Here is a 25,761-nt window from a genome sequence, read left to right as displayed (position 1 = left end):
GTAACAGCCCTTCCAACAAAATAAAGTCTCTTCCTTGACCAGGCGAGGGTGAGGAAACATATAAACTTCATCCATTTTCTTTATTAGTTAAATATATGAATCTTGAGCGATTTTCCTAGAAGTGCAATGACCAAGATACAGTTAAAGAGTAAGAAAACCAGAAAGATTTGAATTTACAACTGCATAATTCAACTGCTCTCTCTCGCATATGCACTCGTCTCCTCTGCAACCTTCCCCCATACATTGGCAATTTTCTCAGCATACCCAACCTGTGACATTGCGCAGGCAAAGAAGACATGATCCAACTAGAAAGCACTATGGGGGAAAAAAAAACAGATATCTAAGTTAATTAAACCACATAAAGTACGCAGACTGATTAAGTTAGGCTGTCATGTCATCTGGCATAGAAACTCCAATAAAAGGATTATCAGATCGTGAATCCAAGATAACCACGATCCAAGAATTTTACTCCAAAATTGCCTCAGAAAGCCATTAGTAGCCAAGGACAAAATTGTCTCAGAAAGCCATTAGTAGCCAAGGACAAAATTGTCTCAGAAAGCCATTAGTAGCCAAGGAAAAATCAAATAAATGAATGAATGTGAATCACTTATTTTGACTACGTGAATATCACGAAAGACACATTCCCTTCTTTGCGAAGGAGAATTATGGCTCCAACTGCAATCTCTCAGTAGACCTCATGACCTGCCTACTATTCTGGTCTTGTTCAGTATCCTGATTTTGTCCGTACAGTGCTTTGAGAACTTGAGATTAACCCTGCCTGCTATTTTAAGCCAGATAACTACTTATTCAAATCCACAATCCAGATAGTAGAGGCTGATTTGATACCGGTAATGGCAACCTGTCCTTGCGATTGTCAACATCAACATTAACATCACCTTTATTCCAAACTAATTGGGGTCGGCAGACAATAAAACCAAAAATAAATAAAATAGAAACAAAACCGATTGAGGGAAAAGAAATAATAGGAATTCTGCCTCTCCAAAACATTAATAGCTTTCCTCCACTCCGTCCTAAGACAAACCGTACGCCAATCGATTTCCCCCAAGTAAGTTTCGGCCGACCTCTTCCTTTCTTCATGTCATGCTCTCGGTAACAAACTTCTGTTCTTACCGAAGCATATAAGGATCTTCGAAGAATATGCCACACCATCTCAATCTATGTTCTCTAATATTTTTTGCCATCGGTACTACTCCAACTTTTCGTCGAATATCTTCATTTCTTATCTTATCCATCCTTGTATGACCACACATCCACCTTAACCTCCTCATTTCCGCTACTCTCATTATATGCTTATGTTGCCTTTGTGCTGGCTAATATTTAGCTCCATATAGCATTGCAGGCCTTATTGTTGTTCTATAAAACTTTCCTTTAGCTTGAGAGGGATTTTGAGATCACACAAAAACCCTAATGCACTGTGCCATTTCATCCAACCTGTTCTAATTCTATGGCTTACATCCTCATCAATCTCACCTCCCTTTGCAATATTGATCCTAGATATCTAAAAGCATCTTTCTTGGGTACCTCCTATCCGAGCATATTCACGGATTCTTGATCTCCTCCTCTTGTAGTGTCGAACTCACACTTCATGTATTCGATCTTACTTCGACTTAATGTAAATTCTTTAGACTCCAACACACTTCTCCATAATTCTAATTTAGCGCCAATCCCAGCCCTCGTCGCATCAATAAGCACAATATCATCTACAAAAAGCATACACCACGGCACCTCATCTTGGATATCTTTTGTTAGCTCATCCATAACTAAGGCAAAAAGATAAGGACTCAAAGCAAAACCTTAGTGTAAGCCTACTGTGATTGGAAAATAACTTGATGTGCCATTACAAGCCTTCACACATGTAGTAATACCATCATACATATCCTTAATTGCTTCTACATACTTTGAAGGTACTTTTTTCTTCTCAAGAATCCACCACAGAACCTTTCTTGGAACCCTATCATACGCCTTCTCGAGATCAATAACCAACATATGTAGGTCCCTCTTCTTTTTTCGATATCTCTCCATCAACTGTCTTATCAAGAAGATAGCCTCCATGGTAGATCTTCCCGGCATAAATCCAAATTGATTTACAGAGATCTTGATTCCTATTCTTAAACGATGCTCAATAACGTGTCCTTGCGGTTGTGAATTCAAAAAATGGACTAGTGAGGCAAGCACGGAACTACGGCTCCAACTGCAATCTCTCATTAGACCTCATGACCTGCCTATAATTCTGGTCTTGTTCAGTATCCTGATTTTGTCTGTATATTGCTTTGAGAACTTGAGATTAACCTTGCCTGCTATTTTAAGCCAGATAACTACTTATTCAAATCCAAAGTCCAGATAGTAGAGGCTGAGTTGATACAGGTAACGGCAATCTGTCCTTGCGATTGTGAATTCAAAAACATGGGCTAGTGAGGCAAGCACAGAAACAGGTAAAAACTTGATAGGCACCTACTCTCTACTGAGACAGATGCATTGTCGCTGTTGGAGGCACTCATCAGAGCCTCCTTCAAGGCATACCCTCTTCCTCAACCACAATATTAGACTTAGCAGCAGTACGACTGTAAATTAGCCCGCACCTACATTTTAACCATTTGTTGCTTCAAAACTTATAACTCCAATCAATCATGCCACTGGTAATTACCAAGGTGATGGAATCTTGCACAAAACTTAAACTATTTTTTAACTTAGACTCCCTCTAAAGGTTGGCGGTGAAAGGTGTTTCCAGATACCCACTCCATCCATGCACTGCAACTTCAGTAGCACCATAAAAAAATACCCACTGAAATAATCTGCCGGGAATTATGTGGCATTTGACAAGAATGGATCTGCCTGACACTACTTTAAAGGGTTATCAAGAACTACAGCCTACATGGAGACAAGATGTAGCTAGAGAGTCGAAAAATGCTACGTCATAGATCTTACACAGTTGACAGCCCATGACCATGACATACAAGTGATCGTCGAATTATCCAGCCAAAAAGCTGAGTATACTGCTGGACTCAAATCCGACCAGAAAATAGCCGCTATTTTCAAATTCTATTGTACTTGAATTACGTGTAGATATCAGTACTTAGGGTCATCTTCTCTTTGCTAGCATCCACAAACAGCAACCAGTGGAGGAGAGACAACAAATAAGAAGCGCCATACTAGACAATTGCTACAATTCTTGCGGCTGCTGAGATTCGCAGTCAACAGAAGAAGAAGAGACAACGTACCTGATTCACAACAAACCCCTTCAGCATATTCAAGAAGTCTGCATGCCTTTCCTTATCCAACCGTTCAAGTTCAGTCCAGTTATTTTCCTGCAATAATACTGCCTCAGTTGAAGGTGAAAGTGCTAAACGCTAAAAATATACTGGTGCCTCTGCCTGTCAAGAAAATATTACAAACAACTCCGCATATTTTAAAATTGAACCACCTTATACAAAAGAAAGTTTCTTCGGAGGTACTAAAGATACCCTAACAGTCGACAGAAACTTGAAACTCAGAAAACAAAACCAGAAAATTCAGCAGCTCTTGTGCTTGTTAAAGGGCCCGTCTCTTGAAATCAATCACTGAAGTCTCAATACAATCACATGAAGACAAGTGAATAACGATACATGTTACCTTAATCCGCTCATATTCTCTTATTGCAACATTCTTGGCATCCTCAGTGACACTTATAGTTTCCCTCAATTCTTCTATCTTGCGTATTCTCGACTTGTCACCACCAAATATCTTTGATGACGCCGCTTCCAGTTTTTCAGCTCTTGATTTAAACGAAGATAAATCTGATAAAAGAGTCTGCACCGTCAATAAAGCGCTAGTGCGATCTGAGAAGGCACCGTGTACTGCTAACATGAGACCCAAGTACTCATGAAGGGTATCCTGCAATTCATATTGAGATATTGTAATGTCCTTTTAGTTCGACAAAAGGGATTAGCCAAAGGTAATGAAATTTTCATGCTTGAGTTAAAGCTTTACCTTTGAACCTTCATAACATCATAGATAAAGTCTCTTATTTGCCAGATTGAAATACTTAAAACAGGAGGAGAACTTACCAAGTGCTTCACCGTGTGCAAATTTAATTCTCGGTAAAATCTGCTAGCTTTAACCGCAGCAGTTGCCAAATTTTTCATATCAGCTGCCCGTGATCTCTGAGAATTAAACACGGCCTCCTCATTCTCGAACTTTGTCAGTTTAATGAAGGCCAGTCCCAGCTCTCCCATTGTTTCCCCCATGTCTTGCTGAGCTTTAACTAATGATTCCGCCTAAGCACGTGCACACAACATCAAGCAACCAAAGATCAGTTTGAGATATAGCAAATACATGGCCAGGGGCGAAAGTTCATTCTGGACATATATGACAGCAACAAATTACCTGCTGCGAAGCATTGCTTAGTTGTAGCTCCATATCATGCATCCTCGCCTTCTTCTCCAAAAACTCTTTATCCTCTTCAACCACATGAGGTTTGGAACCTCCCCAGTCATTGGCAACCGACTGCTTCAACTCCTTAAACAGTCTCAATAAGTCCCTCCCCCCTTTTGCCGGCTGCACGACCTCATGCGGAGCTACCACACTCTCACTGAGAAGCTGCTTTGGAAGCTTGACCGCACCATCGAGCATCCTCGAAGCAACATCTGTGCTCGTCGGCAAGGGAAGTTTCCCCTGCACCTGCAAGAACACCTTCAGCTCATCGCTCTTCTTAATGAAGGGATGAGCCGCCAATCTCCTCAAATACTTCTCAAGGGCCACCCTTCTCTGTTCCACAAACTCCTGTTTCTGCATCACCTGACTCTCCACTACGCTCTTATCGGGCCTTGGCGGGATAAAAAACCCTCTGTACGACTCAGCCAGCCTATCGGATAAGGTCACGACATCCCGAAACCGCCTGCGGACGCTAAACTCGGAGGCACCAAACTCAGGTATGTTGGTTCTGGTCGTAATTAAATACGTGACGTAGGTGTTACTTCCAGGCACGATGGAGTTGGTGACCTCCAGCTCCTTCTGGGGATTGGACACGGTAATCTTGATGTACTCGGCATTAGAGGAGGAAGATCGGGAGAAGCTTATGGGACTGTCGGAACTCGGGCTAGGGCTATCGACGCCATTGATCTCGGAGGAGGTGTCGCCATCGAAGGGGCTGAAGATGACATCGGAGTAGGAAGGGGGCTCGATGTAGGAGGAGTTGTCGTGGGAGCTAGGGTTTCGAAGCTCGGGGTAGGGCGGAGGGGGAGCGAGGAGGGGATCGGAGTCGGCGGGAGTGGGGAGAATCGGAGGGGAGAGAGGATGGTGGGTGTCGGAGAGAGAATTGGACATGGCGCTCCGGTAGTCGGAGTTGGAGTAGGATATGGAGGCGTCGCCGAGGACGAGGGACTCCATCTCTTCTTTGGAGGCGTAGAGGTGGGCTTCCTCGAAACCCTGGTTCTCGGAGCCCATCATCTTCGAATTAAACGATCGGAGGCAGGGATGGAAGGTCGGACGAGCGTCGCTCGCTGATCTAGCAATGAGACGGGGAGGGGGAGGGCGAGGGGAGGTTCAGAGAAAGCGGAGTGAAAGCGAGGGAAGTGAAGGAGACGAAGGAGGATGGAATTGAATTGAGGAAGAAAAGAGAGTCGTATGTCATGGAAGGGGGGGCGGCGGGGCTTAGGCTAAGGTGGGAGGCGCCGATGGAGGACGAGCTGCACGTGGCTCTATGGCTGGACTTTGGACATCGCACAAGGAACCAAGTAAACCAACGGCAAAACCGAAGAAGATGAAGATGAAGATGAAGATGGCGCCGATGGAGGACGAGCTGCACGTGGCTCTATGGCTGGACTTTGGACATCGCACAAGGAACCAAGTAAACCAACGGCAAAACCGAAGAAGATGAAGATGAAGATGAGCGAGTCGCGACTCGCGAGGAGAGTCGTGGGAAAAGGGCAAATTTTCACCGGTCGGTCTCAGTCTGCCAACATCCGATGATCACACGGCCGGTTCGATCTTGCTTTGCTTTTCACCCTTTTCGCTCTCATTTATTTCACTAAACAAGAATAACGCGATTCGAAATCCTTTCCAATTAGTGCTTATCGTAATTATATCCATCTAATATCATACGCTCGACATGGTTCGAGAGATTGTGTAATCGAATCCAATCATTCAAACATCAATGACACCATTATATTAAATCTAAATTTATACTATCATGCGAAATCTTAAAAAATTATTGTCCTTTGTTACTTAATTTTATAGTTGAAAAACTTCGAAGTACATTAATGCCTATTATTTTGAGTGCTATGTATGAAACATATATCGATACCAAATCTAAAATTATGATACATTAGAATATAAGTGTTGATGTTTTTAAATTAAAAGCGATGCATATATAATTTTTTCTAATATCGCTGGTTAACTTCACTTTCAAGAAACCGTAAGAAGATGGCTCATAGTTCCTTCAAACTATATTTTCAATTCCTGGATTGGACCTTACACACCATCTAGTCTTTGTCAATACACTGGGCCATATAAAATTTAACGCAAAATTAGGTGCATCCGAATTTCAAGCTCTAGTGCTAAACCGGGTGATCCTATTCCAGGACTGGGATCGGAGTTAGGGCTAGGACGATGCTAAATGGGCACCGTCATCCAAACACACGGGGAACAACCTAAGAGTAACCGCAAAGTCACGTCAATCTGTTGTTTTCTGACCGAAAGAAAAAGAAAAGACAACCAAACGGGGTATGAAAATGAACAGCTAGATTTATAAGGGAAAAAAAATAAAATAAAAGTATACGGAAGAAGTTGGAGATGATACTGTGTTAATGTGGAGCGAGTGTGGAGCGAAACCCTAGCTTAAACCCCTGCTCATCTCATCAGCCATAACCAGTTCGTGGAAAGGGATCATCGTCAAACCGTCTTCGTCGCGAGAGCCATGGCGTCCAAGTTCGGTCTAGCCGGTGGGATACCGGAGCGGCGAGTCCGTCCGATATGGGACGCTATTGATTCTCGTCAATTCAAGAATGCTCTCAAGCTCGTCTCTTCACTCCTCGGGAAGTACCCCAATTCTCCTTACATCATTGTAAGATCCCATCTCTATGTCCCAATTACTCCTCTTCTTCTTCTTCTTCTTCTTCTTCTTTTGTTTTTGATTTTGAGTCTTCGTCTCTGCTATTAGACTATCTCTTGCCCTCATCACTCCTTTCGCTTCGCTCCATGCCCTGTGATGCTGAAACTGCACTTTTTTATATTTAGGATAACAATTCTCGTTTTACACTTGTTCTGTTTCGAGACTTGATTTTCTTTCGGCTGATGTTAATTATCGGCATGAGGTTTTTAAACTTAGAAAATGCCCAGTTAATCGGGGTTTCTGCTTACAAATATAATTCGGTACCCGGTGAAGCAATGTGGGAACTCCGGCAGCTCAGATGAGAGTGTCATAACTGCCTTATGGATTCTCTTTTCTTGTTTGTTCTCTGTACCGGCTGGAGTTGCTCTCGGTTTCGGTTGGATAACATGTCGCGTTGTGCAGTCTCTTAAAGCTCTCGTTCTGGAAAGGATGGGAAAGTCGGATGAAGCTTTGTCTGTTTGCTTGAGTGCGAAGGAGCAGCTGCACTCCAATGACTCCGCTTTGATGGATGATCTCACTCTCAGTACATTACAAATTGTCTTCCAGCGACTTGGTCACTGTCAGTATTTCCAAATTTCTACATGCTCGTGATGTTAGAACTATACAATGGTTCCTGCAGTGCCTAACTTCTTCGTTATTCTATCAGCCGACCTGGCTACTAGCTGTTATGAACATGCTGCTGCAAAATTTCCAAACAATTTAGACCTTATGATGGGGCTTTTCAACTGCTACGTTCGCGAAAGCTCATTTGTGAAGCAACAACAGGTTTTTCTTATCATTTTTCTGGAATATGCATTTTCAGATCACGCTATCTGCTTCTACCCTGCACTTACTGCCCAATCTTTACTTCTTCTATCCTGCCTTTTTACAGACAGCTATCAAAATGTACAAAATAGCCAGTGAAGAACGATTCTTGCTCTGGGCTGTTTGTAGCATCCAACTGCAGGTTTGAACTTTCTCCTCCTCCTCTCTAGATATTTACATATATTGATGAACATTAGTTGACTTTCCTGCAAAGATCACTTATCTGGTGGGTGATATTATTTGCGTCTATTTCCAACCCACAGTAAGAAAAAGAAACAGGCTTGAGAAGGGGTACAAAAGCAAACTGTGGGCTCCAAACTTTGAAATTCCAATAGCTTGAGCAAACTTTTGAAGACAAGGTCTGCTAGTCATGATTTGGTTGGAAGCATGGTGAATCAATAAAGCTTGCTTGCTTCTGATTTATTAGTATAAGGTGTTTGTAATATGACTCTTATTCCACTATTGGCCATCACTTTTCATGGATGATTTGGACATCGGATGTTTTGAATCATCGAAAACTAAGTATTTTCGTTCTTCTCCTTAATTGTCATTGAACGGGGATGATAGGGACAGCTTCTTATGCATATAATCTAACTTGGGTTATAGTAGGGTTTACTGAGCAATAATTATGGGCTCGGCTGGGCATCATTCTTCTGCATAAGTTTACTTTTGAGGTTGTCAGTCATAAGCAAGGTGCTTTAGCTCGAGTATAATTTCTTCAGCAATGTTGGGAAGAGTTCGCCGACATATATGTCCAGGCAGTAGTTCGGTTTTCGTTGCCAAAAACTTACAAATAAGTGGCCGTACTATTTTGGGAACTTCGTACATAAAAAAGAACTCTGTGCACTGAAAGAGATGCAAACTCCTCTTATCTGGATTTGACTATGAAATCCAATACGGAAAAAGCTTTCTAAGATGTACTTGCTTTTTGTGGATATCTGAAGATTCCCTTTCTTGAAACAAGCATCTTTAGATGGCTGTAAGCGTGGGTTTACGATGATTCTTATCTTTCTGACTGTATATTGAGGACCTCTTCATACAGGTTCTTTTCGGCAATGGCGGAGAGAAGCTGTTGCTGTTAGCAGAGGGCTTGCTGAAGAAGCATGTTGCTACCCATGGCTTGCATGAACCTGAAGGTATTTTTTACGGGTTCAGGAAATTATATGCCATACCATGAATATGTATTTACGTCCCTAATGCTAACTTTAATCTCATGGCAGCTCTTATGGTCTACATCTCTTTGTTGGAACAGCAAGATAAGTTTGGTCATGCTCTTGAAATTCTGTCAGGAAATTTGGGATCACTTCTGATGGTTGAAGTTGATAAGCTACGTATACAGGTACTCTAGACAGCTTTCTGACCTCCTGAACTTCCCTCTTGTAGAGCTTTTTATAGTACAAGGCTATAATATTGATGAAATATACTAAATGATTCTTAAAAGAGTAAAAGGAGAAAAACCTTGCATCATTCACTTTAGAGGTAGAAATGGCTCCAGGATGATGAGAATGATAAGAAATTGAACCCCACGACCCCTCCTCTTACTGTTTTCAAAAATGTTTTGTTGTACAACTATTCTCTGAAGTTAGGTCTATTCAACTATGTAAAGTTTGGAATTTATAAGACGCTTGACTATGGTTTTACTGAGAAAGGACAATTGAACTTTTTGGAGGAGACCAGTTTCCAAATGATGATGTTGCTAGTTCATGTAATGTTGCACATCGATTCTTGAGAATACTCGAAAGATTTAATTTTTTTATGTTCGTCTCTCCATAAGAAAGTGTTACTGATTAAAAGAAATTCATTCCATGAGATAAGAGTCATACCGTGATAGTCCAAACTTTGTTAGTTGAGGCATCTCTTTACTCCTTGGAGGCTTGGATACTAGTGTCGACCAGCCACCTGAAAAGACTCTTGGCCACATTGGTGGGGAAAGTTGAACAAATTTGCTCCGTTGGTGGTTCAGCACAGCACGGCTTTTTCCAGTGGTCCCTAGGTGCTTTGTTGTGTTTTGTGCGTGCATGTGTGCATGTGTTGTTGACACGCAGATGAGAGATCTATTTTTGTGAGATCAGAAGAAAAGTTGGTGAGAGAATTCTAGGAAATAGAGATATCCAGTTTATTCTATTGTAACGTCACACCGCAAAGAGGAGATGGAAAGGAGCTCTAAGTGCATAATTTAGCATGCTTCATCTATATGTGGCATGGCATAAAATCAGGTTCTCTGCAGCCACTTTCTTAGATAGAAACTCAGACTTGTGAACAAGGTGAAGAATTGCTCTTAAGTCTGATCAAGATCTACTTACACATAAGCTGCTTTTTGCTTGGGTTTATTCTTTGTTTTTTTGCCCAGAATCTTTCTTTCAATCGCTTTCCTTTATGAGTGCTGGGACATAGAGAGAACAGAGGTGAAAGAGGAAAGATTTAAATCTCTTGAAATCATATATGTAAATTGATGCTTTGAAGGAGGTCTTTCACTGTTTTTGTAGAACTTGCTAACATCAATTGGGCTTGCCAACCGTGTGTTATTCATTTGCCTTCTTATCATCTCGCACTGTCTTTAAGTTGACAGGGGAGACTTCTTGCTCGGACAGGTGACTATAAAGCTGCGGCCGATGTGTATGAGAAGATCTTAGAATCATGGTATGAATGTGAAGCAATATCAAGTTAAATTGTCACATCCCAGTAAATTCAACTTTCGATTAGTTTTTGGCATTTGCCGTATACATTAAATAAGACACTGTATCTTTAATTCTAGTAACAAATTTGCGGTTTTCTATCTACACGCGAGAAGGGAAAGCCTCTGTGGCTGTGTACATGGATATATTGAGAGTTGTTTTATGTGCTTGTAGTATAAAATCCTTGCTTGCGGACCTTAATGTATTCTTTGAGGCTGTAAGATTTTTTCTTCCATTTTCTTGGAGATTTTTCTTTTTGTTTGGCCTTTTTCTTGAAGTTTGACCTAGCAACAATGTGTTATTCCTTTTCATCCTCAACTTCTGCAAATGACTGAAAGACCTGTTTCTGAACTTGAAGTTGTGGTCTGTCATATCATAGTTGATATAATGTGTTAATCTGAATGGATCTTTACTAATTTAGGTGCAGTTAAATACTTCTTCTTTTACTCTGCTACTTCTATTGACTGGTTTTTCACCTAGATTTTCTTGTCTAAATTTTGGCAGCCCATTTTTTTTAACAATAGTGCTCTATTCCTTTTCCTCATATCAGAAAAACACTACATGACTATGTAGATGGGTTTTAATGGCTTAACTGAAGCCTGGTCCACTAGCATTTTTAATAGAAGTTCTTGTTTCATTTAATTGAAAATGATTGTGAGAGTAATTGTTGTGTGTTTAAGGGAAAATCAATCTCATGAGCAACCTATCCTCCTTAGATATACTTATAGCTGTTGATCTTGTTTGTATATTCTGGCAGCCCTGATGACTGGGAGTGTCTCCAACATTATCTGGACTGTTTGCTGGAGGATGACCCAACCTGGGGCAGTGAACCCATTGAAAATAGGATTGATGCTATTAAATGTGCAGACTGCAGATTATCTCCCTTGACAGATGAAGTGGTACTTGCTCATTCCTCTTAACAATGATTTCTGGCCTCTTAATAATGATTTCTGGATTACTGTTGTTATTATTATGGTTGTTGGTGTTGTTAAATTGCTAACTTCAACTAGTATTCATGCATCAAATGATGTGACTTGGATTCGCAGTTTGATTCTCGTATAACAAGAGCATCAACTTTTGTGCATAAGTTGCAAGAGAACCTTGGAAATGATATTGTAAGATGTCCATACCTTGCCAATCTGGAGATTGAAAGAAGAAAGCACTTATATGGCAAAGGAGATGAGCAAAAGTTAATGGAGGATCTTATACAATATTTTTTTAGGTATATTGCTACCTTGTATCATTTTAGAATGGCTTTGTTTGTGTGATTATAGACTGTACAAGTGCTGCAAAGTTCAATATAATCATAAATTCTTTGGTTAATATCATCAGGTCAGAAGATTCAAAGAAATGTGTTTTGGATTCCACACATTTTTATTTGTAGATTTATTGCTTATGGTGTGGCTATTTCTTGTCTGCCATTTTGTTTGTCTCTGTGACAGGTTTGGCCACTTAGCATGCTTCACTTCTGATGTCGAGGTGTTTGTTCAAGTCTTGTCATCAGATAAAAAAGTGGAGCTGTTTAAGAAATTGATGGAATGCTCTTCAACAATTTCTCAAGTGCCAGCGAAAGCATTGGGGCTGTCAATTACAATATTTAAGTTTCAGCAATTTCTAGGAAACATGTACGGGCTCACTGTGGGTGGTGCGTCCAACATAATCTCATTTTATATGTTTGTGATTAGTCAATGTTACTTTTTTTTTTTTTGCAGCATTCCCTTATCTAACTTTTATACACTGATAACATGGAGCATATTCATTTTTTGTTGTGTATCCGGTAATGGGATTAAATTTTGAACTTGTTACATATCATTGAGCATACTATTGAGTTCTTCACTTTTTCTGTTGATTAATGGGTGCCTTGATTTAGGAGATTTTTTTGCAGATGAGTTATTTCATTCAAACAATTAGTAGTTAACTGGTTCAATGCTAACTTTTCCTGATCTTTGCAGGACTCGAGGATCTTGCAGTAAAGATGGTAGAGATGTTCTGTATGAATCTTCCTCTTTCAAAGGACTTGGATCCACAAGAGAGCATGCATGGCGAAGAGCTTTTAACAATGGCGTGTAATGTGTTAATTCAGGTATTTTATGTCGACAAAGTAACCCATTTTGGAGGTCCGCATGTTCGGTTGACATGTTCAATCAACTAAGATATGAAACATTTCATTTCATTGCTGCCTATAAAATTCTTTCTGCTTTATTAAACTAAAGAATGAGAGGAGCACCTTCATCAATTGCATAAAATTTTTATTTATACATAGAAGCAGACACTTCGGAAATCAGAATCTTTGTCTTGTGGTCTTAGCTGTTAAGTTTATTGTGCTCGTTTGCTTTGTCTTTTATCTTTGTCCAATAATCTGCTTAACAGAGAAGGATACGAGGATGAAAATTATTGGGATCATGATTCAAGACTATTTTATTTGATTGGAACTATGTAGGTTGACCTCCTCCCTCAAGGAACTACTTGTGACACCTAGTTGATACGGGTGGGACTGGGACAAGATAGTAGTGTTTTCAACTATTGAGATGCTGGATATTGGATTCTCTGCTTATCTGCCTTGATAAATCTACTAAGTGAATTTGAGAGACTTATTAAAACTGCAAGTATCACATAAAGTTGAACAATCACAAGTGTTTAGTTTGAGCCAGTGGCTAACACTAATCGGTTCTTTGGATGAGCTGGCATGTTTAGTATCATGTATCTTTCGTATGCTAGGTAGCTGTGTGTTTTAACTTATCTTCGTGGCTAGATGGCGGTTCAATGATGATGATTGTAGGTTAGTCTAGTCTCCTGCACTGAATGGAAAATGGGTGGTAATATGTTTTGTCGGCATTCTCTACATATTGGTTAAGGGGATCAATGAGATGTCTAAATCTTCTCATGGAAAACTTCAGTTGTAATCTGTCACAATGCACATTGTTGCGTGATCGGGTGCAGATATCCATTTGTTAACTGTACATTTTCAGTTGCTTGACAAATACTGTTGTGTGTCATCTATAACTGGATTTGATGGTCATATACCAGTGACTCGTGATTTTATTCATGTAATACAGTAATAACATCTGCAATTTTGCCTTATGATATAGTTATTCTGGCGTACACAATATTTTGGCTTCATCCTGGACGCAATTATGGTTTTGGAGTTTGGATTAACCATCCGAAGGTAAAATTTATGTGCCTTTTTACTTTCTTGCCATGCTGTGTCTTCAAATTGGTCGCAAACTATTCAGCTTTTTTGCATGTAAATTTGTTTAAATTTGCATATGCCGTTATGTATAAAAAAAATGGTTTCATACCCTTAGTTGTGAATTGAAGAGGGTGAAGTGGCAGGATGTATTAGCAACAGCCACTATGTGTTGGCTTTTCATGGAGCCTCTGGCTACATGGTTTTGCATTTGCTGCTGACATATTGGTGGTTTTTTTTTTTTTTTTAATTTTCAAACGAAGATATACAACATTCATGCTTGATTACCTTTTGAAAGTGTAAGACGGAGATTGGTTGATTTAGTGAGGAGCAGTGTTAAAGTGGCCTTTGATCGAAGGAAATGTGAGAGGAAAAATGCTTGTGGAGATAGTTTTTATATGTCTGGAGATAATTAGCAAAAAATGCTAGTGGAAACTACTATAATAGCCTTATGAGTCTAATCATATTAAGTTTTCCATTTCGTACTCAAGATCCAACTTCATGGTACTCCCAAGAAGAAACCAATTTTATGATGACAGATTATCCCTTGTAAATTCAGATATTATGCATTGACAAAAGTGTCCGTATTGTGAACTCTCATTTGTCATTCATCTCTCATCCAAAAGTAGAATTTGTTGGAGCTGTGGATCAGTGAAGTCCTCAGTAAACTTTGTGTTATAAAGTCCGATCCAAAAGCTTAAACCGATAAGTAGACGCAAACTACATGAATATAAAGAGTATTTAGGACCCGTTGTCAAACCCCATCTCGCGTGCAAGCCGGATTACGAGTAGCACGTGGAATTTTGACAATGAACATTCACGTGGAATTTTGACCACCCACATTCACAAAAGGATAAGTACTCGGCTCGATACCATGTTAGAAAGTTCAACCCAAAGCTTAAGGCGATAGGTAGAAGGAAACTACATGAATATAAAGAGTATTTAGGACTCGTTGTCAAACTTGAGAAATATAATGCGGAAGAGAGAAATATGGAACTTGTATTTTTTGATATGAATAGAAAAGACTACAATGAGCTTATTTATAGGCTTTATTACATAACTATATAAGGTAATAACATAAAGATAATGTCAAATATAATCAATCAAGGATATGTAATAGCAAACGAGATACATGCATTATCATGACGGATATGCAGAATAAAATAAATATCTTGATATTGCTAACATTCCCCCTCAAACGCAAGATGAGTTGAATCAACTTGAGTTTGAAAAACAATCCGAACAATGTCCAAAGCAAATCTTCGATCGCCATGCATTCAGATAGCGCAATGGTCGAAACCGGCACTAAACAACGTCGGGCACAATGGGATTTCAATATGTTGATTGTTTGACGGTAGCAAGTTTGGTGGTGGTATCGACTTCTTGAAATGACACGCGAAACGTCGAGAATCGGAGGGAAAACAGCAAGCGGCCGATTTGGCTAGCTTGTGAAACAATATCCGAGCAATGCGGCCTATACGGCTGGCGCCGTAGCATCAAGCGGCCTATGTGGCGGACTTGAAAAATAGTTACTAAGCGATGCGGCCTATATGGCAGACTTGAAAAATAGTTACTAAGCGATGCGTCCCGTGTGGCTAGCATCGAAAGAAGAGCCATCTCCATGAAAAATGCTTGACAAGGCGATATGTCACCGACATCATAACACGACTACTATGGCACTTACTTAGAAAAGAATGCTTTATTCTCGAGAGACGGGGATGGATTTATTTTGCTATGGATTAATGGGAGGCACAGGGTGCATGAGGTGCAAGGGTGCACTGGGATCTCGGGGTGCACATAGTGCACTAGGGTTGCATCGGGCACGAAGGCTCTAATACCAACGTGAGAAATATAATGTGGAAGAGAGAAATATGGAACTTGTATATTTTGATATGAATAGAAAAGACTACAGCGAGCCTATTTATAGGCTTTATTACATAACTATATAAGGCAATACCATAAAGATAATATCAAATATAATCAATCAAGGATATGCAATATCAAACGAGATATATGCATAATCCATGACAGATATGCAGAATAAACTTAATATCTTAGTATTGCTAACACTTTGGATTGGTCACCTGCACACTGTTGGTGTAGCCTTTATTTCTATTCTTAGTGTGGGATTTCTTATTCTGAGTGAAGAGGTTTGAGTCAAGCTTGTACTCAACTAGCTTTTATAATCATTTTGACTAGACATTTTTGGGGGTGGGAGGCTGTTCGTACCTAATGCATAGAAAATATGGAAGTCTCCCTTGGATCCACAGATTTAGTATACTTGTGATTGCAGCAGTATGCTGTAGGGGGTGGAGCATTTTTCCGCTGCGAATTGTTTATGCTCATTTTGTTCGACTGCTATGTCTTCAGATGTCTCGATGTGATAATTTCTGATTGGAATTTTTTTTTTTTTTTTTTGGATGTCTCCATGTGATTTTATATAGCAGCATCTGAGAAATTTCTCATAAATTCATCATAACCTGCCTCTGAAGCATAGTTTCAAATTAAGTTCTAGCTTCTGGAGATGGAAATGCTCTAAGTTTCTCAAAGCTACATCTCCTGTTGAAGCACATAGGCTCAAAAGTACGTTGCTTCCTCTTGGAAGCCATGTGCTTGTCCTTGATGTTTTTGTTAAGTGTAAGAAAGCAAATGTACATCTGAGGCACAGATTTATATTAATAAGTCATTTAGTTTTTGGGTAATCAAAACATGATTTGAAATTTCTACTAGTTCTCTTCATGGGAAATGTATGATAATCGAAGTCTGGATGCTTCTACCTGGAAATAACTTGAATTTGTTATGCTTGTAGGCATGTCTGGCAGTACAAGATCTTATTAATGCATTTGTATTCTCACTTGGGTGCCATTTCATTAGCATATGACTGGTAAGGTCTTGACAAGTTAACACTCATTTCTTAATCAAGGCAGCTTCTATTTATATTGCACTTGAATAATGCGTACAACACTCTTCCCACGGTCAATTCTGACAAATCATCTTGCTTTATACATAGGTACAAGTCTTTGGAAGTTAAGAACATCTTGCTGGAAACTGTTTCGCACAACATTCTTCCACAGATGTTGGGTTCCCCTCTTTGGATGGATCTCAATACTCTGTTGAGGGACTACCTCAAGTTTATGGATGATCATTTCAAAGAATCGGCAGATTTAACATTTCTTGCGTATCGACACAGAAATTACTCAAAAGTATGTTTTCACTTTTGCAATATTGTACTCAATAAGGAGTTCTGTTTCTCTACAACAATGAATTACTTTGAATGAGTAGCTTGTATAGATTAGAATGTGTTTCTTCTTCCTCGATGAGGTGTGTATTTCTTCATGTGATTGTATGGAGCGCCTCCCTCCCTCTCCCTCTCCCTCCCTCCCTCCCTCCCTCCCTCTCTCTCTCTCTCTCTCTCTCTCTCTCTCTCTAAAAGAGTCTCCATGGGGGCACACATTAGGACACGTTAATCGGCAATCCTTTAAGGTATGCTTCTGCATCTGTGGGTCTTGCAAGTGTTCTTTGCATGAATGCTGGTTTCTTATCGTCAAATAATCAAAATGAGGAGAAACTTGTTTCTGATTTTTTGTTCGAGTTTAGCAGAGCCCAGATAAGTAGAGATGTCTTTAATGAATTTGCTGATATTGGTCCTTAATAGAAATGTTAAGTTTTCACCCAAAAGAGGGAGTGCTGAGGAGGATCTTGGTGTTTCCATTGGCAGGAAACATATTTTATAAAATGGTTTGGCAGATGTTCATGGACCTATTGGTTCTTATACACACTAATTTATCACGTATTTATTCATACTTGTCTCCATCAAATAGGGTCTTTAGTGTTCCTAGATGAGAATAGTCTTGGGTGTATGTGGTGGAGAGGATTAATTGAATGAAGCTTCCACTCACTCATATTACCTTTTTTTTCCTCCCAGTACTCTCTCATCCACTGACGAGTGTCAGTTCCGGAAGGCTCCTCAAGTGAGCATAGAACTTTGCAGATGATTTTTTTCGACTAAGTTCTGTTAGTTAACAAATTTTTAAGCTGAATTAAGAATAGAATTTGGATTGATAAATATTAAGAAGTTTGCAATGCGAAAGATCCCTGGCGACATATGATCTGTTACTGCTTAAAGCATGTTATTGTAAACTGATCCTTTCCGTTCTAACTGTTGCTTGTGTTTGATTTTTTTAGTTCAGAATGATGTTTTAGGAGTCATTACTATGTTGATGCTAGTTCTACTGCGAGTGATATTTGTTTATGGTCTTCCTTATGTTAAGTCCATTTTTTTATGCTTTGCCTGCTTGAGAGATTGATGAAACGAATAAATGTTCTCTGTTTACTTCTATGTGTGATATGTTGGTCTGATAGACCCTTTGTTCTTTGACTTTGAATTTTGATCTAACGATTTTCACCTAATGCGTGTGGCGTTTACTGAAGCAGTTAAGCTGGGGTGGAAGTCACATGAATGATTGCTGTTGCATGTGCAATTTAAACAACGTAAAAAAATTTCTTTGCAGCTTTTTTTCGAGGTCATATATGTTATTTAGATGACATTCATACGTGTAAACATCTGAATACATTGTTATGCCTTTCAATTCTGCAACTATGCATTGTTGCTTGTCGATGGAGAATCCCTCGATTTACATTGGATGGACATTGTATTTCAGGCGATTGAATTTGTTCAGTTCAAGGAAAGGTTGCAGAACTCCAATCAGTACTTACTTGCCAGGATTGAATCAGCAATTTTGCAGTTAAAGCAAAATGCTGGTAACGTTGACGAAGTGGAGGTATAGCCCTAGTTCAGAATGACGGGTTATTATAATTTGTGAATGCTTTGAAGTCATTCATTATGACTTTCTTATTCCGTGTATTTTGAGAACCTGAAATGGGAGAATTCTCTTTGTCCAGCTTTCAAGTGAGATGGATCTAATACTTTGACCTCTAATGAAATTTGACTATTTTTACTCTCTTATTCAGTGCATTCTTGAGAATTTAAAGTATGGGATGCATTTTGTTGAGCTCTCAAATGAGATTGGATCAAAGTCTTTGACCTTTAATGAAGATTTAGAGTCTCGACCTTGGTGGACGCCAACACCTGAGGAAAATTATCTTTTAGGTCAGTTGATATTTGTAATGTTTTTGTCAAGTTTGCTATTTGTTCTGCAGAAGATACTATCACCTGCTTCTTGACTGCGCATATGTTTCTTTTTAATTTACAAAGATATCTACTTTCTTTGGTGGAATAGATAACCTGAATTCAAGCTGTCAACTTTTTATCAGGTCCAGTTGGAGAGATTTCCCATTTTCCCAAAGACAACTTGGTATGGATGTTTTCTAAACCTTTTCTTACGTAATTTCCTTTTATGAATACTCACTTCTCTTAATTAAAGGTGGATAACATACTGTTTTGTGTGGCTAGATAGTTGATCTCTTCAGTGAGTGAATCCTCGTCCAGTGTTTTTTCACATACTCGCTGTTCCTTAATATTTTTTCTTTGGAGAATGCATCATGCTTGTTTATGACAGTTTACATGCAGCATCTCTTCAATCTACTTACTGTTAAATGAATTTTTACTATATTTTCTCATATAAATGTATTTATGTATAGAAGTTACAACTTCATCAATTGCTCCATCTCTATATATAACATGCATTTATGTAATATTGCTTGCAAAGTGTTGTTTGATATTCTAGATTTGAAGCTCTTTGTACAATCAATAAAAAATTGCTAGCAGACAGAAAATGCAAATCCATGTTTTGCTTATATTGTCATGCTAAATATGGTCGTCAGAGATGGATTTGATTGCTGAAATGTGTCCAAAATCAGTCTTTCCTCAAGCTTTGGCTGATCACTGTGGGAAGTTTCATAGTTAATTGAAGAGTTCACAGATTAGCACTAGATGCAGATCTTTTCCAAATCACAACCATCTTTCTTTTGTTTGAGAAAGTTGGTTTCTTTGAATTTGGATGAGGATTGTGTGGATGTGTAGTGAAGAACTTGATTTACAACGTAGAAAGCGATTGACAGCTGTTAGAAATTCGATCCAAAATAAAACATTAAATGGGACATGAACAAATTGAAAGTTGGCTCCATTACCATGTCAGAATATCCTATTGAGAAGTTTAAGCCATCAGGTGGAGGGTGGCTACATGTATACAAAGCCAAGAGAAACCCCATGGGAAAAAAAAAGGCGGTGGGGATGTGGAAAGAAAGTCAAAATGTTAGAGCTGATGTAACATGATGTAACATGAGAGTGCAGCTTTTTGCTGATGTGAAGTTAGAACTAAATTTTAAGGATTATGACTTGTTTGGTTCACCAATAAGTAGCAGGAATGAAATAGAAAACAAATTAATTTTGATGCGAGAGAAGGGGAAATCTTCATGAGCATCAGCCTCAGGAAAAGTGGCATAATCTAGCCTCAAATGTAAACAACCATGGATTCCCATTACAGCATTTAGCTTTATCGCACCAGCTAAAGCATATACTTCAGATAGACTTGATCATGAGGTTCTGGTCAAGCAATCTGTGTTTATTCAAGAACTATTAGAACGGATCATGGGCTTGGCAGCTTTTTTCGGCCAGCCACTTATAGGTCGTGGGCAGGCTTGGAGTGGGTGTGCATGGAAAAGCTTGCATGGCCCTATTTGGCACCAGCAATCTTTGAAGGTTTGTATAACCAATTTATGCAGGTTACTAATTAATGGACACATTGTGTGACCCAATAAAGTGAGATCTTTTTGGTTAGAATATGTGTTTTAGTGGCACTGACTAAACCAACTACTGTAAGTTCATTTGTTAGAACATTGAAAATATTAAGTTCAATAAATTTACTTACCAAAAGTAACTATATCTCAAGAGTCCTCAGGGTTGATCACCTGCGCAAGTCTTGTAGTAAATGGTCTTAGTAGTTCATAGATTATAGAATTTTAGGGGACAAAATAATAAATGCGATATATGATTGGATATAGATGCTTCTGGATGCAGATCTTTTCCAAATCAGCACCATATTTCTTTTAGTTGTTGAAGTTTTCTTTGGAAGAGGATTGATGGATTTACAAGGAGGAGCTTTTGCTACACTGTAGGAAAATCATCTAAGGGAAAACGGCTGGTATGTGTGGGAGGGAGTTAGGATGTTAGATCTCATGTAACATGAGACCGCACCTTTTGCAGACTTGAAACATTTTTTAGCAAGATTTTTTTAGGATTGACTTGTTTGGTTTTTTTATGAGTGGCAAATGCCAAATAGAAATTCAATTGTATCTTCATACGTGTGCGCTGGAGAATTCTGTGGGCATCAGCTCCAGTAAGAATTCATTCTTCCATATGGATCTCCCATCACATCCATGTGATCAGTGAAATCCTTTATCCAGAAAAAGGTATGTAGTCAATGAAAAACATGAGAGTTTAGAGAGATGTGACTGCAATGGAGCAATTGGTGGATTCTGATATGCCTAAATTTTTGCACAATATCATGATTTAGAAGCCTAAATAGACCAAATTGGCACACAATGAAGTCAAACCCTTTAGGCTGGATTATATGGGCTAGTTAAACCAGTGACAGTAAGTTCATTTTTCATGATATTGAAAATGAGTAAAAGCGCATATTCAGATATCACGTTTTTACTTCCCCAAGGCAAAAACCATTCATAAGAGGTGCCTTGTGCGCACTTTTGTCAGGAAATCTGAAAATTTTATAATTACATGTAAGACGAGCATGATTTTCATAAAATTTTGATTGTAGTGGTAGCATTTTCCCTTTTTATGGAATAATAAATTGCCAAATATATATGGTATTACTATCCCAAGATCTGTCCATTCTTGGCAAGAATTAATATCATCTACTTTTCTGTCATATCATGGTATAGACATTGAACATCATTATAATCCTATTTTCGTCTAATAATCTTCTGGTACGCCAACTATTTCGTCTGGAGTGGGAAACTAGATTTTTTGGCATACAGTTCTTGCTCAACTCTCTTTTACTCTTTTGACAAACTAGTTCTTGCTCAACTCTCTTTTTACTCTTTTGACAAACTGTATTTTTGGGGAAGAAGGGGTTGGCACCATGAAGCATTGTTGCTACCACATACTAAAATTTCACGGTCCTTTTATAATGCACTTCCTGTCTTCCCCCCAGGTCACTATAATTTCATTGACATAAGTATGTAACTCAGTATCTGAGAAAGTTCCTCCATTGATGACATTTATTTTTTTATTTTTTTTTTGGGGGTCGCCAATGACATTTAGGTTGACTCATTTAAATTCTGGTTGCTCTCTTCCTTGTCCCTAGATGTGTTCTGTACTTGGACCTTGTCTTCTAGGAATAATTCTTATTGGTTGAACTGTCTTCTATGAAGTTCTTTTTGCATGATCGATGCGTTCGTTTTCTTCCTTTTAAGTACTTCAGACTAAAATTTGGTTTTCTGCCACTAAACTAGATGAAGAAACGGGAAGCCAACACTCGGACATTGATTGAGAAGAAAGCCCTTCTTCCGCGAATGATCTCTCTCTCTATCCAGAGTGCCTCAGTATCATTCAAGGATGGTGTTGAAGTGAATGGGTCTGTATCAAATCCTAATGTCTCATCAGAGATGAAGCTCCTGCTTGAACACTATGCAAAGATTTTGGGTTATCATTTATCTGATGCATTGGGAGTGCTTGGGGAAGTGTGTAGAGGTTTAATATCGACTGAGGTATGCTTACATTCTTTCTTTAGAATTTCGCTTATGTTGCTTGTGGAGAAGTGGTACCTGCATACTAATAATTCTTAATGAAAACTGACAGCCACTCTTGCTTCAGAAAACAGGCAGTCTTAGATTTTGCTAGTACTCCTAGATATGTAATCCATGTCTTAAACTTGAATGGTTGAGGACAAAATGTTTTGCTTCCTTTATTGGAAAAAAAAAATGAAAAGAAAAGTCATGTATCTCGCCTAACCCTTATTGGCTTCATCATCATCTTCTTATTCTACCCTTAACTTGGGCAGGTATTTGGTGTGGACATGATCGACTGGGTGAACTTGGCTGTTTTCTCTAGTGCTTGGAAGTTGAATTCTCATGAATTTGACTTGCAAGAGAGAGAGGCTCGTAAGTTTGGTAGTTGGCATGATGTTGACACCCTACTCAAGAGGTGTATATTAGAGCGGCTTAAGTTCCTGAGTAACCCAATATCTCTTCACAGTACTGATTTTCAAACGTTAGTTCGGTTGATTACAGAGCCATTGTCTTGGCGTGTTCTTCTAATTCAGTGTTATGTCCGAACTTCTGTCCCATCTGGAAAGAAGAAAAAGAAAAGCGCATCCGCGGATCCATCAGTCTTGACCTTATCCAGCGTAGTTCACGATTCAATCCGGTCTCTATGTGGTACATTTGAAGAGGCTATGAGATGGTTGAGAAATCAGAATAGGAAGTTAGAGTATGAGGAAGAGAATCTGGAAGGCACGTTTCTTTCCATGAGGAGTGAAGTACAAAAGGGAAGGCCTGGGCGAGTTTTCCAGATTTTAGAGACTCTGTGCTCTTCAGGCAGTAAAGAACTTGGTGATAGAATCTCTGGAGCATTGGAATCTTGGGATCCTGATAATCTTGTTCGGAAAATAGTAAGTGGTCAACGTGCAGTTTTTTCTGAAACTCTTTCAATTTGTGAATCAAAATGTAGAACATTGAACGCACTAAAACAGAAGATTTCACAAATCTGAACAGTTTCTGTAGTGCCATTTGCGAGACTTGAAAAGTGTTAAACAGGATTCCGTTCAGTTCCACACGGATGAGAGATTTTCCATCTTATCAGAGACTTGCTGACAAAGGCTGCGAGGATACATTATGTATGATTATGGCTTCAGGTCTCCCATGATGTCCAGATTTCACTACGATCAGTGATGACAGCCTTCCGAGCAGTCTCGGGGTGGTTTGAGAGTTTGCTGGATTTTGTACCCTGGATGAACTTGAAATTGCTCTGATGCGTATTTCTTTTCAAAAGATTCTTTCACAGGCAGATCATCTTTCAATTCTTTCAATATTATTCGGGTGAGTGTTTCATCCTTTTTCATTGTTGAGTTATGTAAATATTCTTATTTGGAATAAGATGCACATTATTTCATCAATTTAATCGAACTGAACAGTTTTTTTTATTATGCAATTGGCTGGTTATTTAAACAAGTCCGAGAATTTCATGTGTTGCGCGCCTCCCTGATTTTTTTTTTTAATTTATTTATTGGCCATTGGGTCTTCCAGATGTTAAATTTCATCATTCAACCCATATTGGGAGTGATGTGCCTCTAGGCTACAGCCAGTGTCGTGTACATCTTCAGCTGGTGTTTGTTTTCCGGAGCTCAATTTTTTTCTTGATCCATCCGAAGAAGCAAGTGGCGACGTTACCTACTCGAAATACAGGAAGAACAAGAAGGAAATGACATTGCTATCACACCTAATTCAACACTGCTGACATACGTCTTATCATTTCTTTTAGAAACAGGAGCGCGGATACTTCAGTTAGTGAAGTAGTTACAAGGGAAACATGGGAGTAGACCTACAAAACCTGTCTCCTTTGCTTCTTCTGTTGACCCCTTAATAAAAAAAAAAGCTAGAGAAGTGCAGTCCGCATAAATCATCGGCTTGATTGATGTTTGAAAATAAGGCACCCCCCAAAAGCAGAAGAAAACAATTTTGGCTATATGAAAACAGGATTGTGCCACGTCAGGAATATTGTCCAAAAAGTTTTAAATCTAATGAATTTTATCGATTCAGTCAAACATTTTAATTTTGTCAATTTAATCATAAACCATGCCATTCGGGATAGCTGGCGTCCACATCAGTAATTTTTTTTATCTAGATTAGTCGGATCGACTCAATTAGCGAAATTAAAAGGTTTAGGACTAAATTGGCAAAAAGACAATGGGTGTCGTACTTTTTGGACAATTTTCTCACGCCACGTCATAACATTAAATGTCCATATCTTGGATAAACTCAAGGTGGCACTGGCAGGCTACTCCGTTCCTCGTACAAGAACCGTCGGGATTCTTGCGTATTAACTTGCTATTTCTATGACAAGTATGGATTGTTAATTCTCAGACTAAAACAACCAAAGGGGGTAATTTCACTTTTGGCGCTGCGTAAGTTGGCTGTTGAGCTTTTTGTTTATTTCAAGTGAGGGGGTGTTCAGTCGACCGGACCAGTATATGCAGACTAATTCATGAGGAACAATACTAGGTTTACTCTTGACTGATTAAGTGATGTGATCATGATGATCACTCTTCTTATGATCACTCTTCTTAATGTGTATATCTATTTAAGCTGTGATTTCTTTTTGACACCTTCATCATCGCCACAGAACTTGGTAGGCATAAATATACATTTTGCTCTTGCTTTGTTGACCGAACCCGATCAAGAGCTGAACCTGCACCCGCTGTCTTACAGTAAAGATTACTCCAGCCCAAAGCGCCAAAAAGAGAGAACAATTTGAAGAAACTCGCAGATAGGGTCCACGCGCGGTTAAATCGTTGAGCTAACAGTTGATGTCAAATGTCAGACGAGTTCCTTAACCTTAGCTTTTAATAAATTGAATAATGAGATTAGAGAAACCAACATTTTAGTTATCTCCCACTCACAGGGAATGGTAGGGTGGTTTTACTGACCTGAAGAGGAGAGCATAATCAAATCTCTGCACCTGCCCCAGCCACGAAAGTCTTAATGTGAGAAAACGAAGTTCGTCATCCCCAAAGCGCAGAATCTCTTCCCTTTTAGTGACAATTGATGGGGCTATAGTGGGTGTAACAAATCCTCTTTGCGGTTGGACTAAATGTCCTTCGATCTATAAGCTTCGCTGCTGACTCGAAAACCTAATTTTGCTAACGCTTTTTTTTTTTATTTTTTATGCTTAGACTACTGACTTGTGAAGTTGTAGTAAAGAATAAGGTCAGTAGGCAATCCTTTCCCTCCCAAAATGATGTATAAATAGGAGGGTCCTCCTGATCAGTTCGATGCATACCCACATCAAG

The 25,761-nt window shown here is 39.1% G+C and overlaps 2 protein-coding genes across 2 annotated transcripts; one reads left to right on the top strand and one right to left on the bottom strand.

The window, feature by feature from the left end:
- Positions 1 to 61: 61 nt before the first annotated feature.
- Positions 62 to 5,633, bottom strand: LOC115746060 (sorting nexin 2B-like). Its single transcript, XM_030681780.2, has 5 exons — positions 4,384 to 5,633; positions 4,065 to 4,274; positions 3,631 to 3,891; positions 3,240 to 3,326; positions 62 to 269 (listed from the first exon to the last, which is right to left on the bottom strand). Exons 1-5 carry the CDS (start codon positions 5,443 to 5,445, stop codon positions 189 to 191), a joined length of 1,701 nt encoding a protein of 566 aa, XP_030537640.2. The 5' UTR covers positions 5,446 to 5,633; the 3' UTR covers positions 62 to 188.
- Positions 5,634 to 6,766: 1,133 nt separating this feature from the next.
- On the top strand, positions 6,767 to 23,893 carry LOC115746058 (N-terminal acetyltransferase B complex auxiliary subunit NAA25). The gene is made up of 19 exons (XM_030681774.2): positions 6,767 to 7,060; positions 7,511 to 7,667; positions 7,755 to 7,873; positions 7,980 to 8,054; positions 8,955 to 9,048; positions 9,133 to 9,251; positions 10,482 to 10,552; positions 11,345 to 11,486; positions 11,634 to 11,809; positions 12,030 to 12,232; positions 12,540 to 12,670; positions 13,677 to 13,753; positions 16,584 to 16,658; positions 16,785 to 16,977; positions 18,436 to 18,555; positions 18,746 to 18,884; positions 19,049 to 19,089; positions 22,208 to 22,462; positions 22,756 to 23,893. Exons 1-19 carry the CDS (start codon positions 6,914 to 6,916, stop codon positions 23,461 to 23,463), a joined length of 3,042 nt encoding a protein of 1,013 aa, XP_030537634.1. The 5' UTR covers positions 6,767 to 6,913; the 3' UTR covers positions 23,464 to 23,893.
- The last annotated feature ends 1,868 nt before the right edge of the window (positions 23,894 to 25,761 follow it).

This window comes from Rhodamnia argentea, chromosome 6, assembly GCF_020921035.1.
Source record: "Rhodamnia argentea isolate NSW1041297 chromosome 6, ASM2092103v1, whole genome shotgun sequence".
NCBI classification, from domain to species: Eukaryota; Viridiplantae; Streptophyta; class Magnoliopsida; order Myrtales; family Myrtaceae; genus Rhodamnia; species Rhodamnia argentea.
The sequence above is the reverse complement of the archived record's forward strand: the minus strand, read 5'-3'. Positions and strand labels throughout refer to the sequence as shown.